This window comes from Primulina eburnea, chromosome 4 (genome assembly GCF_022965805.1).
Source record: "Primulina eburnea isolate SZY01 chromosome 4, ASM2296580v1, whole genome shotgun sequence".
In the NCBI taxonomy this organism is placed as follows: domain Eukaryota; kingdom Viridiplantae; phylum Streptophyta; class Magnoliopsida; order Lamiales; family Gesneriaceae; genus Primulina; species Primulina eburnea.
The window spans coordinates 12,520,680-12,534,725 of record NC_133104.1 but is presented as its reverse complement, the minus strand read 5'-3'; the positions used below and the strand labels follow the sequence as shown (position 1 = coordinate 12,534,725).

General features: G+C 40.6%; 1 protein-coding gene across 1 annotated transcript; it reads left to right on the top strand.

Annotated features, from left to right (window-relative positions):
• Positions 1–247: 247 nt before the first annotated feature.
• Positions 248–1,000, top strand: LOC140830101 (uncharacterized). Its single transcript, XM_073193384.1, has one exon. It carries the CDS (start codon positions 248–250, stop codon positions 998–1,000), a length of 753 nt encoding a protein of 250 aa, XP_073049485.1.
• Positions 1,001–14,046: the final 13,046 nt, after the last annotated feature.

The following is a 14,046-nucleotide window of genomic DNA, read 5'->3' as shown; positions in this document are numbered from 1 at the left end:
GAGGTTTTAGATGATTGAGTACTTAGTGTCGTGACTATTTGTAATAAGGATTGATAATACATTTCCTTTCTTTTACTTCTTATCATTGCACTTCTGAAAACTTTGATTTGTATTGCTTTTCTTTTTCATTGGAATCAATAAAAAGTTTATTTGATCTATTCCTTGATTGATTTCGTATCTGAGATAATCTTCAATATTTTTGTACATCATTATTCAAACCTCTTAGAAATTCTCATACGTGTAGGAAATGGCAGAGAGACCCCATCGTAGCAACCGCAACCCGCGATATGCCAATCGCAACAATGATTGCAACAACAATAACAACGAAGATACACCACCACCAGCGAGAGTTGGCCTTAGCAGAGAAGATTTAATGGCCATAGCAACAATTGTGGCAACAACCCTCCAAGGAATGAGCCATTTAAATACCAACACTAATCAGCCACCACCACCTCCACCACCGAATGGAATCAAACACCATTATGAATCTCTTCGGAGGAAGCGAGTCCCAACGTTTGACGGCAACCCTGACCCAGAAGTTGGTCAAGGCTGGCTCAAGAATATTGAGACACAACTCCAATTGCTTGAAGTGCCAAATGAACTTAAAGTGACTGTGGTGACACCATTCCTAAAAGAAAAGGCGGCCAAATGGTGGGAGACTATCTCAGCAAATATGACAGAAGTCGGACCAATCACATGGCAAAGATTTCGAGAAGCATTCTTGAAACAATACTATCCAGCAGAGTTGAGATTAAAATTGTTGAGTGAATTTGAGAATTTTACTCAAACCCCGGATATGTCTGTTGTGGAGTACACTTCTAAATTCAACTCCCTTGGAACCTATGCTCCTGCCATCATGGCAGATGATATCCTGAAGATGCATCGTTTCAAACGTGGTCTGAACAGCCGTATCCAATCAGCTCTGGCAGTTTACCAACCCACAGGTTTTGATGATTTAATGGGAGCAGCCATTAGAGCTGAGACTGATATCAAGCGCTGAGAAGATGAAAATAAAAATAAACGACCTCTCACGGGACAATCTTTTCAAGGTAAACAACCAGTTAAAAGGTCAAACCAATCGAGTGGACCATTCAAGGGAACTCCTTCCAATTCAACTACGACATTCTCAAGCATAAAACCGTGCCCATTATGCAACTACCGACACATTGGAGAATGTCGAAGGAACACTGGTGCTTGCTTCAATTGTGGGAAGATGGGACACCGAATTGCTAATTGTCCTGAACCATTAAAGAAAATGACATGGTCAGACACTAATGCTACCCCCAACAAACCAAAGGAGAATAAGACCAATGCTCGTATGTTTGCCATAACTCAAGAAGAGGCAGATGATGCAAACGATGTCGTGGCAGGTACCATTATAATCAATAAAATTCAGCTTATGTGTTGTTTGACTGTGGTGCCACTCATTCATTTATTTCTAAGAGATTCACTAAGAAGTTAGGGCTTATACCAGAGATACTTGTTGAACCTTTTAGAATTGCTACTCCCACCAGTAAAACAATTGAAACACATAAGATACATCGGAACTGCATAGTATATATCAATGAACACACATTCAACGCTGAATTGATTCAAGTCAACATGGTGGAGTTCGACGTTATTCTGGGAATGGATTGGTTATCCAAGAGTCATGCAATAGTAGATTGTCGGCGTAAGATTATCAAACTCCCAACTCCAAGCCAAAAAGAAATCACATACCATGGCAAGGCTAAGAAACGTAAATCCCTCCTTTCTGCATCTCAAACCTAGAAAGCCATGAAGTCTGGAGAAATAGTCTATCTAGCAATGGTAAATGAAGTAAAAGAAGGAGTCGAGCTCAAGATAGAAGATATTACAGTGGTACAAGAATTTTCGGATGTCTTTCCAGAAGAGTTACCTGGAATGGTCCCGGACCGTGAGATAGAATTCGAGATTAACTTGGTACCAGGTGCTAGACCAATATCAAAGGCACTCTATCGAATGGCTCCAGCAGAACTCAATGAACTAAAAGAACAACTTCAAGAGTTGTTAGACAAGAAACAAATCAGACCAAGTGTCTCTCCTTGGAGAGCTCCAGTCTTATTTGTAAAGAAAAAAGATGGAAGTATGAGATTGTGTATCGATTATAGAGAACTCAACAAGATCACAATCAAAAACAGATATCCTCTTCCAAGGATAGATGATCTTTTCGATCAACTCAAAGGAGCCACAGTATTTTCCAAGCTTGATTTGAGGACAGGATATCATCAACTGAAGGTCAAACCAGAAGACGTTCCAAAGACGGCTTTCAGAACGAGATATGGTCATTATGAGTTTACGGTAATGCCATTTGGATTGACAAATGCTCCAGCAGCTTTCATGGATCTCATGAACAGAGTATTCAAGCCATTTCTCGACAAATTTGTGGTGGTATTTATCGATGACATTCTCGTATATTCCCCAAGTGAAGAGGATCACAAAGAACATCTTCACCTGACTCTTCAGATGTTAAGAGAAAAAGAGTTATACGCGAAATTCAAGAAATGCGAATTCTGGCTAAAAAGTGTGACTTTCTTAGGCCATATCATTTCAAAAGAAGGAGTATCTGTGGACCCTAAAAAGGTGGAAGCAATCACTGGCTGGCCGAGACCTAAGACAGTAACTGAAATTCGAAGCTTTCTAGGATTGGTAGGTTACTATCGAAAATTTGTTGAAGGTTTCTCTTCAATAGCTACGCCTCTTACAAAACTTACACAAAAGAACTCAAAATTTAACTGGAGTGAGGAATGTGAAAAGAGCTTCCAAACGCTCAAGGAAAAGCTTGCATCTACACCAGTACTGGTTCTACCCACTGAGGACAAAAGCTTTACCATTTACAGTGACGCATCAAAAGAGGGTTTAGGATACGTACTCATGCAAGAAGGAAGAGTAATCGCATATGCATCAAGAAAATTGAAGTCGTATGAGAAAAATTATCCTACTCACGACCTCGAACTAGCTGCAGTAGTTTTTGCCTTAAAAATTTGGAGGCATTATCTTTATGGCGCCAAATGCGAGATCTTCACAGATCATCAAAGTCTCAAGTATTTGTTCACACAGAAATAATTGAACATGAGACAGAGAAGATGGATTGAATTGTTAAAAGATTATGATTTAACAATAAGCTATCATCCGGGCAAGGCAAATAAGGTAGCTGATGCTTTAAGTAGGAAAAACATGGGTAAAGTGATCCTAGCTTCACTTTCTGCACAACCATGCCTTCAAGAAACAATCAAGTTAAGACAGAATCAAGATCCTACTTTGAAAAAACTTAAAGAACAAGTCAAAGAAAAGAAGTCACAAGATCTTCATATAGACGAGAAGGGAGTTCTGTGGATGAAAGGACGATTGTGTGTACCAAACATCGAGAATCTTCGACACGAAGTAATGTCTGAAGCACATAAATCAAACTTTTCGGTCCACCCCGGCAGTACAAAAATGTACAGAGATTTAAAGAAAAATTTCTGGTGGAGCGGAATGAAGAAGGATGTAGCAGAATACATCTCTAGATGCCAGGTCTGTCAACAAATTAAAGCTGAACATCAACGGCCTGGAGGACTTCTTCAACCCTTGGAAATTCCAGAATGGAAATGGACACATATTTCCATGGATTTTGTAGTAGGTTTACCCAAGTCTAGGCAAAGTCATAATGGAATATGGGTAATCGTAGATAGACTCACAAAATCTGCACATTTTCTACCTGTCCGCATGAATTATAATCTGGAAAAATTGGCTACCATATACATGGACAATATTGTGCGATTACATGGAGTTCCGGCAAGCATTCTGTCTGATAGAGATCCAAGATTTGTATCTCGGTTTTGGAAAAGTTTTCAACAAGCTATAGGGACTAAGGTTACTCTCAGTACAGCTTATCACCCTCAAACTGATGGTCAAACAGAGAGAACAATACAAACCCTTGAAGATATGCTACGAGCATGTGCTTTAGAATTCAGTGGTACTTGGAGTGAACATCTACCTTTAATTGAGTTCGCTTACAATAACAGTTATCATAGCAGTATTGGAATGGCTCCATACGAAGCTTTGTACGGCCGAAAATGTCGATCACCTCTATACTGGGATGAGGTAGGAGAGAAATCCATAACTGGACCTGAACTTGTCCAAGAAACCGTGGACAAAGTAACAATCATTAAAGAAAGACTCAAAATTGCTCAAGATCGACAGAAAAGTTGGGCTGATCTAAAGAGGAGACCAGTGGAGTTCACCGTTGGAGAAAAATCTTACGTAAAAGTTTCTCCCATGAAAGGAGTTGTTCGATTCAATAAAGCTGGGAAATTACATCCTCGATACATAGGACCTTTTGAAATTTTAGAAAGAATCGGAACACTGGCATACAGACTAGCATTGCCACCAGATATGTCAAGAATTCATAATGTATTTCATGTCTCACAATTGAGGAAATACATCCCAGATCCAAGTCATGTTCTTGAAACTGGACCGCTCCTGATGGAAAGTAATCTAAATGAAAAACTAAGATATGAAGAAGTTCCAATTCGAATTTTGGACACCAAAGAACAAGTATTAAGGCGACGCAACATTTCCTATGTTAAGATACAGTGGTCTAATCATACCGAAAGAGAAGCAACTTGGGAACTAAAAGAGAAGATGTTCGAGCAATATCCCTATCTGTTCAAAAATCTAGAAAACTCAAGTTTCAGGGACGAAACTTCCAATAAGGAGGGAGGAATGTAAGAATATGATTTTTTTTATTAGTATTAGTATTATATTTATTAAGTATTATTGTGGGGACCCGGGCTCTAATTCTTATTCTTGGGATTAAATGGATCATTACTATAAAAGTAGGTCAAATTTTTGCTTTTAACATTAACTCTAATGTTATATAACTCAAGCATACACCATAGATATTAACAACATAATCTATAACAAAAGATACAAATATGTCTGGTTCCAAACCATATTCGACAACTAGTAATTAAATACAGTACATGCCAAAAGTACAACTACTAGTTCTTCTACTATGCCCGAGATCACCACGCTATGTCCATCTCTCATCCTCTGCGTGACCCAGATCCTGCCCCACATGTTGTTATGCACACATACAGACATAACAACAGCCGGAAAACCGGTGAGAAAAAATCCCAGTATAAACATGTATACATGCATATAATCAATTAAACATGAAACATGCTATCATGAATGACATCATATGCACATGCAATGCAATGCGAATCAAACCATGTCTGGACTCGACTCGACTAGAACTCTAGGGATCCCGGTGTGAATAAGACGTCACTACCTACCCTCCAATCGGGGTAATGAACGTCTCATTCCTAGACTTCGGTCATAGCTGTATCAACGGCGGCAATAAGAGTAATACCTACTCCTATGCTGAGATACACCGAAACGTCTAGCTATTTGACAATGCCTGTCAAAGACTCTCCTATCTTAGATGCAATGAATATCAATATGTAAACAAAGTATAATCATATTCATATCTGAATATCACCCTGATCATACATGCTTGAATACAATTCTGAAATCAAAGCATAAACATGTTAAAAGATTGAATATAATGCTATACACAATTCATAAACATGTTACAATATATCTAATAATACTAGTATGTGATTTTGGTTGGGAAACTCAAATAATATCTTATTTGAGTTACATCTCCCCAAACAAAACATGACTTATACCTTTCTTTGCTAAACCTTAACGATGATGAGGTCTCGATGTCGAAATGAGGTAAGATGAATCTGAAATGGAATGTTGATACACAATTTATCAATTACTAATCCAAATCAACACCTATACTATCAATTCACTAGTGCATTTCAACACCATCGACGACATAACGGCGTATTTCTCGATACCGGTCAATCCATACAACATAATCAACCAAAAACTATATCCTCAATTCATAATCATCACAATATCCAAGTCAAGATCTCAAAATCTGCATATACTTCATTCTATACATGCTGAAAAATCATAATAATAACATACGATATCCGTTCTTCGATCCGATTGTATTTCTACGGTATCAATAACTACAAGAACACATTCTAAAGCTTAAACCGTAATTCTCCCAACATATATATTTCAAAACATGCTGGAATCGAATACAACTTACATCACTTTGTAGATAATGAAGAGAGGAGTTCAAAACCGAAGTCGGATCAAAGTTTGGATTGCTAAATCTTGCAAAATCACCATTATAAGTGAAGGAGAAACTTTGGAAGCTTTTCTCTCTGAAAATATCGAATCCTACTGAAAAAATGAAGAAAGAATCGAGACAATGCTATATATACTTTGCATGATTTGATACACATGGCTCACCCTTTGAAGCACACGTCTCGCGCATATGCGCTGCATTACTCGCGCATGTGCGCGAGACCTACTGTCTCGGCAATTCAACACCTCGCGCATATGCGCCACTCAACTCGCGCATATGCGCCACTGCTTCTGAATGCGCCGCGCATGTGCGCCACTACTCTCGCGCATATGCGCCAATGTTTCTGGACCGACCGCGCATATGCGCGGCTAAACTCGCGCATGTGCGCCATAGCTGCTGGAAGGATCGCGCATATGCGCGCATTATCTCGCGCACGTGCGCTGAAGCTACTGGAATTTACGCGCATGTGCGCGCATATCTTCGCGCATGTGCGCTGGAGCTTCGACCTTTCTCATCTCTTTTGTACATTTTGCCTTCTTTTTAAATCCAATAAAATACATCTATAATCATCTTAATTCTTAACAAATTTGTCTGATTATGATAACTAAATCTTCGAGCCTTACATTTCTCCCCCTCTAAGAAATGAGTTCGTCCTCGAAATCGCATGACATTCTATCAATGCAAGTATAAAAGTAATCACACCAACACTAAACAAATACTTACATCATTGAAATAACTCGGGGTGTTTCTGTCTCATGCCTGCCTCTGTCTCCCAAGTCGCTTCCTCGATACCATGACGACTCCACTGAACTTACACAAGTGGAATATTCTTCGTTCTGAGCTTTTTTTCTTTCCGATCAAGGATCTGTATCGGTTGTTCCACGTAGCTCAAAGTCTGATCAAGCTCAGCTTCGTCAGGACGAATGACATGAGAAACGTCAGGCATGTACTTACGCAACATTAACACATGAAAGACATCATGTATCCCAGATAATGAAGGAGGAAGAGCAAATCGATAGGCTCGGTCGCGAATCTTCTCCAAGATCTCGTAAGGACCAATGTATCGAGGAGATAGTTTCCCGCGTTTGCCAAATCGCACCACGCCTCTGAATGGAGAAATCTTTAAGAATACTCTATCTCCTGCCTCGAATACTAACGGTCTACGTCTGATATTGGCATACTTAGCTTGTCGATCTTGTGCCGTCTTCATCCTCTTCTGAATGAGTTTCACCTTCTCTGTCATGTCACGAATCATATCTGGCCCCAGTTCTGGTACTTCTGAGATATCATCCCAGTACAGCGGAGATCTGCACTTCTTGCCATATAATGCTTCAAACGGTGCCATCTCAATACTCGTCTGATAGCTATTATTGTAAGAAAATTCGCAAAGAGGTAGGGAATCTTGCCAACCAATGCCAAAATCTAGCACGACGGCTCTCAACATATCCTCTAAAGTCTGGATAGTCCGCTCTGACTGTCCGTCTGTCTGAGGATGGTAAGCAGTACTCAGGTGTAACGTCGTACCTAAGGCCTGCTGTAGACTGTGCCAGAAGTGTGAAGTAAATCGTGGATCACGATCTGATACGATAGACTTCGGCACTCCATGTAATCTGACTACCTCTCGAACATATATCTCCGCCATCTGATCCTGTCTATATGTCATTCTGTATGGGATGAAACATGCAGATTTGGTCAATCTGTCAATGATAACCCAAATCGCATCGCAGCCTCTGGATGATCGTGGTAACTTCGTCACAAAATCCATGGAAATGTGATCCCATTTCCATTCTGGAATGGCTAAACTTTGAAGTAATCCACCAGGTTTCTTCCTCTCAGCTTTCACCTGTTGGCAGTTCAAACACTTAGACACAAATTCGCAATGTCTGACTTCATTTGCTTCCACCAGAACTGTGTCTTCAAGTCGTTGTACATCTTCCTGCCACCCGGATGAATGCTGAACCGACTACAATGTGCCTCTGTCAGAATCTGCTGTCTCAAATCTGCAACATCTGGCACAACTAGACGGTTATTCACGTACAACACATGATCTCGTACCTGATATTCTGATACATGCCCTGATCTGACCATTTGAATCGATCTCTGCACATTCTGATCGGTTCTTTGTGCTTCCTTGATCCTCATAATCAAATTGGGCTCAAATTGGATCGTAAACAGTCGTAGTGGCTTACTATCTGTATCAAATTCTAATCCAGATGTACAGCAATTTTCAACTAACTTGTTAACACCTATCGTCGATAAGGACAAAGAACATACCTTACGACTCAAGGCATCTGCTGCTGCATTTGACTTTCCTGGATAATATTTGATTTCACAGTCAAAATCTTTCAAAAGATCAAGCCATCTACGCTGCCTCATGTTCAGTTCTGATTGAGAAAATAGGCACTTTAGGCTCTTGTGATCGGAGAAGATCTCAAATTTTTTCGCCGTAGAGATAATGACGCCAAATCTTTAATGCAAATACGATAGCCGCCAATTCCAGATCATGAATGGGGTATCGAACTTCATGTGGCTTCAATTGTCTCGAGGCATATGCGATCACATGGCCTCGCTGCATAAGAACACATCCCAAACCTCTATGAGAAGCATCACAATATACAACGAAATCACCCGTACCTGAAGGTATCGTCAGTACTGGAGCACTGGTCAGCCTTTTCTTCAACTCTAGAAAGCTAGACTCGCACTCCTCTGACCAAACAAACGGTGCATTCTTTTGCGTCAATTGAGTTATTGGCTTGGCAATACTGGAGAAATCTTTGATAAATCTTCTGTAGTATCCGGCTAAGCCCATGAAACTGCGTATTTCTGGTACAGAAGTCGGTCTCGACCAACTGATCACCGCTTCCACTTTACTCGGATCAACAGAAATACCATCTCCAGATATGATATGCCCCAAGAATACAACTCGATTCAACCAAAACTCACACTTGGACAATTTGGCATACAATCTCTCATTTCTCAGGGTCTGCAACACAATTCTGAGATGTTCTGCATGCTCATTCCTGTTCTTAGAATACACCAGAATGTCGTCGATAAAGACAATAACAAAATCATCCAAATACCTCTGAAAGATTTGATTCATTAATCCCATAAATACCGCCGGAGCATTTGTTAAACCAAAAGGCATGACAATAAATTCATAATGCCCATACCTGGTTCGAAACGCTGTCTTCGGTATGTCTACATCTCGAACTCTGAGCTGATGATATCCGGATCGCAAGTCAATCTTAGAATACACAGAGGATCCCTGCAACTGATCAAATAGGTCATCGATCCTAGGCAAAGGATATTTGTTCTTGATCGTTGCCTTATTCAACTGCCGGTAATCGATACACAACCGCATCGATCCATCTTTCTTTCGCACAAATAGCACCGGAGCGCCCCAAGGAGATACACTAGGTCTGATATATCCCTTGGCTAGAAGATCTTCCAACTGTGCCTTTAATTCTTTCAACTCTATCGGCGCCATCCTATAAGGAGCTCTCGAAATAGGAGTGGTACCTGGAATAAGATCTATACTAAAATCTACCTCTCGCATTGGAGGTAACCCTGGAATCTCCTCTGGAAACACATCTGCAAATTCCCGGACTACTGGCAAATCTGTTAATGTCGGGCTAGATTTCTGAACATCTACAGCATACACAAGGAACCCGTCTGCTCCTTTCTGTAACAACGTATTCATAGACAAAGCCGAAATCAAGGGAATCCGGGATCTGGAACCCTTTCCGTAGAAATTCCACTCGTCTGTCATTTCTGGTCTGAATCTGACAATCTTGTGGAAACAATCCACGGTGGCTCTGTACTTTGTTAACATGTCAATTCCAACAATACAATCAAAATCATCTAACCCGAGTACTATGCAATCTAGATCAATTTCATGACCCTCAAACCGTAAGATGCAATGTCTAACCGTGGTCACAGCTATCAAACCACTTCCCAACGGAGAAGTAATAGACACGACATCTAGTAACGACTCAACAGGCAGAGAATGCAATAATGCAAATCGTTCTGATATGAATGTATGCGATGCACCCGTATCTATCAATATATAAGCAGGATAACCGCAAAGAGAACAGTTACCTGCAATGACATCATCTGGGGCATCCTATGCTTGCTCTTCAGTCAAGGCAAACACCTGAGCCTGTTGTCTCTGAGGCTGACTCCCTGGCTGGCCACCTCTAGCTCGAGGCTGGGTCTGTGCTGGTGGCGGCTGAAATGAGTAAACAGATGAAGCTTGCCTCTCAGGCTGAGTCACGGAGGCAGACGATCCTGCAGCCTGGAATCTCGATGCACCACTTCTCTGAGGACAGACCTTGGCATAATGCCCCGGTTGCTTGCATATGTTACACCTGCCCACTACACCCTGACACTGTTCTGTGTCATGCTTACCTCCACACGTACTGCAATATCCACTCATCGCCTCTAAACCCTGGCCAAGACTCTCTGTCTTGACCTGCTGGAGCTCGAAGAACTGCTCCCTGCCCTCTTAAACTGTTTGCCCTTTGCTTTCAACTGATCTTTGCGTCCACTACTGCTACCACCACTTTCGAATCGAGGAGGATGTTGTGCTGGAGGTAGTGGCGGTCTCGGACTCGGAGCCACATACGGAACACTCCGTTGCCTAAGCAACCCTGCTTCTGCTCCTTTGGCACGGTTCAATGCTTCAGCGAAATTATTGGGTCTCCCAGTATTAACCAATGTAAAGACATCAGGATTTAAGCCGTTTATAAACTGATCTGCCACGGCCTCATCACTACCTGAAACATGAGGTGCAAAGCGAAGCAAAGAAGAAAACTTAGCAACGTACTCTTCAATGTTCAATTGCCCTTGCCTCAGGTTTGCAAATTCAGCGCCTTTATCTTTACGGTAGGATACAGGGAAGAATCGCTGATAGAACTCCGTCTTGAATGCTTTCCATGTAACCTCGGTGTCACGCTGTTCTAGTACTCTCCTTATATTCACCCACCAATACTTAGCCACATCTTGCAGTTGATGGCCAATGAGTTTCACTCGTTTCTCGTCACTATATTCCAGAGACTCGAATAACATCTCAATGTCCTCAAGCCAACTTTCACACTCGATGGCATTCTCGGTACCTTTTAATGTGGGAGGTCGAAAGGATTGGAATCCCTTCAGCAACGTCTCCATAGGAGTCGCCGTAACATCCATAGGATCTCCGGATGTGCTCCCCTGTTCTGGCGCTGCTGGTCGTAGAGGTACTGCTGCTCTTCTAGGCGGCATATCTAATAATCCCACGGATTAGTAAACAAGATATACAACTGTCTCAGCCATCCTCTAGTCAGTTACCTCTGATCTAGAATCGGTTCTGATTCAGTCTTAACCAATACATGCTGTAATCAATCAAATAACAAACAACATGTAACAAGTAAAGCAATAAACATGCTAGCACATCATAGAGCAAGAAGAAGACTCGATCTACCCCGCTCATTCTATTCTATCTCAATCTATAGAACCTATGGCTCTGATACCACCTGTTGTGGGGACCCGGGCTCTAATTCTTATTCTTTGGATTAAATGGATCATTACTATAAAAGTGGGTCAAATTTTTGCTTTTAACATTAACTCTAATGTTATATAACTCAAGCATACACCATAGATATTAACAACATAATCTATAACAAAAGATACAAATATGTCTGGTTCCAAACCATATTCGACAACTAGTAATTAAATACAGTACATCCCAAAAGTACGACTACTAGTTCTTCTGCTATGCCCGAGATCACCACGCTATGTCCATCTCTCATCCTCTGCGTGACCCAGATCCTACCCCACCTGTTGTTATGCACACATACAGACATAACAACAGCCGGAAAACCGGTGAGAACAAATCCCAGTATAAACATGTATACATGCATATAATCAATTAAACATGAAACATGCTATCATGAATGACATCATATGCACATGCGATGCAATGCGAATCAAACCATGTCTGGACTCGACTCGACTAGAACTCTAGGGATCCCGGTGTGAATAAGACGTCACTACCTACCCTCCAATCGGGGTAATGAACGTCTCATTCCTAGACTTCGGTCTGAGCTGTATCAACGGCGGCAATAAGAGTAATACCTACTCCTATGCTGAGATACACCGAAACGTCTAGCTATTTGACAATGCCTGTCAAAGACTCTCCTATCTTAGATGCAATGAATATCAATATGTAAACAAAGTATAATCATATTCATATCTGAATATCACCCTGATCATACATGCTTGAATACAATTCTGAAATCAAAGCATAAACATGTTAAAAGATTGAATATAATGCTATACACAATTCATAAACATGTTACAATATATCTAATAATACTAGTATGTGATTTTGGTTGGGAAACTCAAATAATATCTTATTTGAGTTACATCTCCCAAAACAAAACATGACTTATACCTTTCTTTGCTAAACCTTTAACGATGTCGAGGTCTCGATGTCGAAATGAGGTAAGATGAATCTGAAATGGAATGTTGATACACAATTTATCAATTACTAATCCAAATCAACACCTATACTATCAATTCACTAGTGCATTTCAACACCATCGACGCCATAACGGCGTATTTCTCGATACCAGTCAATCCATACAACATAATCAACCCAAAACTATATCCTCAATTCATAATCATCACAATATCCAAGTCAAGATCTCAAAATCTGCATATACTTCATTCTATACATGCTGAAAAATCATAATAATAACATACGATATCCGTTCTTCGATCCGATTGTATTTCTACGGTATCAATAACTACAAGAACACATTCTAAAGCTTAAACCGTAATTCTCCCAACATATATATTTCAAAACATGCTGGAATTGAATACAACTTACATCACTTTGTAGATAATGAAGAGAGGAGTTCAAAACCGAAGTCGGATCAAAGTTTGGATTGCTAAATCTTGCAAAATCACCATTATAAGTGAAGGAGAAACTTTGGAAGCTTTTCTCTCTGAAAATATCGAATCCTACTGAAAAAATGAAGAAAGAATCGAGACAATGCTATATATACTTTGCATGATTTGATACACATGGCTCACCCTTTGAAGCACACGTCTCGCGCATATGCGCGGCATTACTCGCGCATGTGCGCGAGACCTACTGTCTCGGCAATTCAACACCTCGCGCATATGCGCCACTCAACTCGCGCATATGCGCCACTGCTTCTGAATGCGCCGCGCATGTGCGCCACTACTCTCGCGCATATGCGCCAATGTTTCTGGACCGACCGCGCATATGCGCGGCTAAACTCGCGCATGTGCGCCATAGCTGCTGGAAGGATCGCGCATATGCGCGCATTATCTCGCGCACGTGCGCCGAAGCTACTGGAATTTACGCGCATGTGCACGCATATCTTCGCGCATGTGCGCTGGAGCTTCGACCTTTCTCATCTCTTTTGTACATTTTGCCTTCTTTTTAAATCCAATAAAATACATCTATAATCATCTTAATTCTTAACAAATTTGTCTGATTATGATAACTAAATCTTCGAGCCTTACAATTATGAAGTGCAAAACATTGAAAAACATGAAGTGCAGAACATTGAAAAAACAATTGTGCCCAAATTTTTGACTAAAATAATTAAAATATTTTAAAACATACATTAAATTATAAGAATTATTCTCCAATCTTACCTATAAATAGATGTGTTGAGAATGAGGGAAGACACACCATAAACCTCTCAAACTAGAGCATGAATGAAGCTTGAACACCATCAACCTTTTCTTGAGTGATATTTTCGAGCTAGAAATTCTGTTCATTTTCGAGAGAAACTTCCAGTCCAACGGTTTATTCAAATCTAATCTCCACCGTTCATATTACACTTTCATATGTTTTA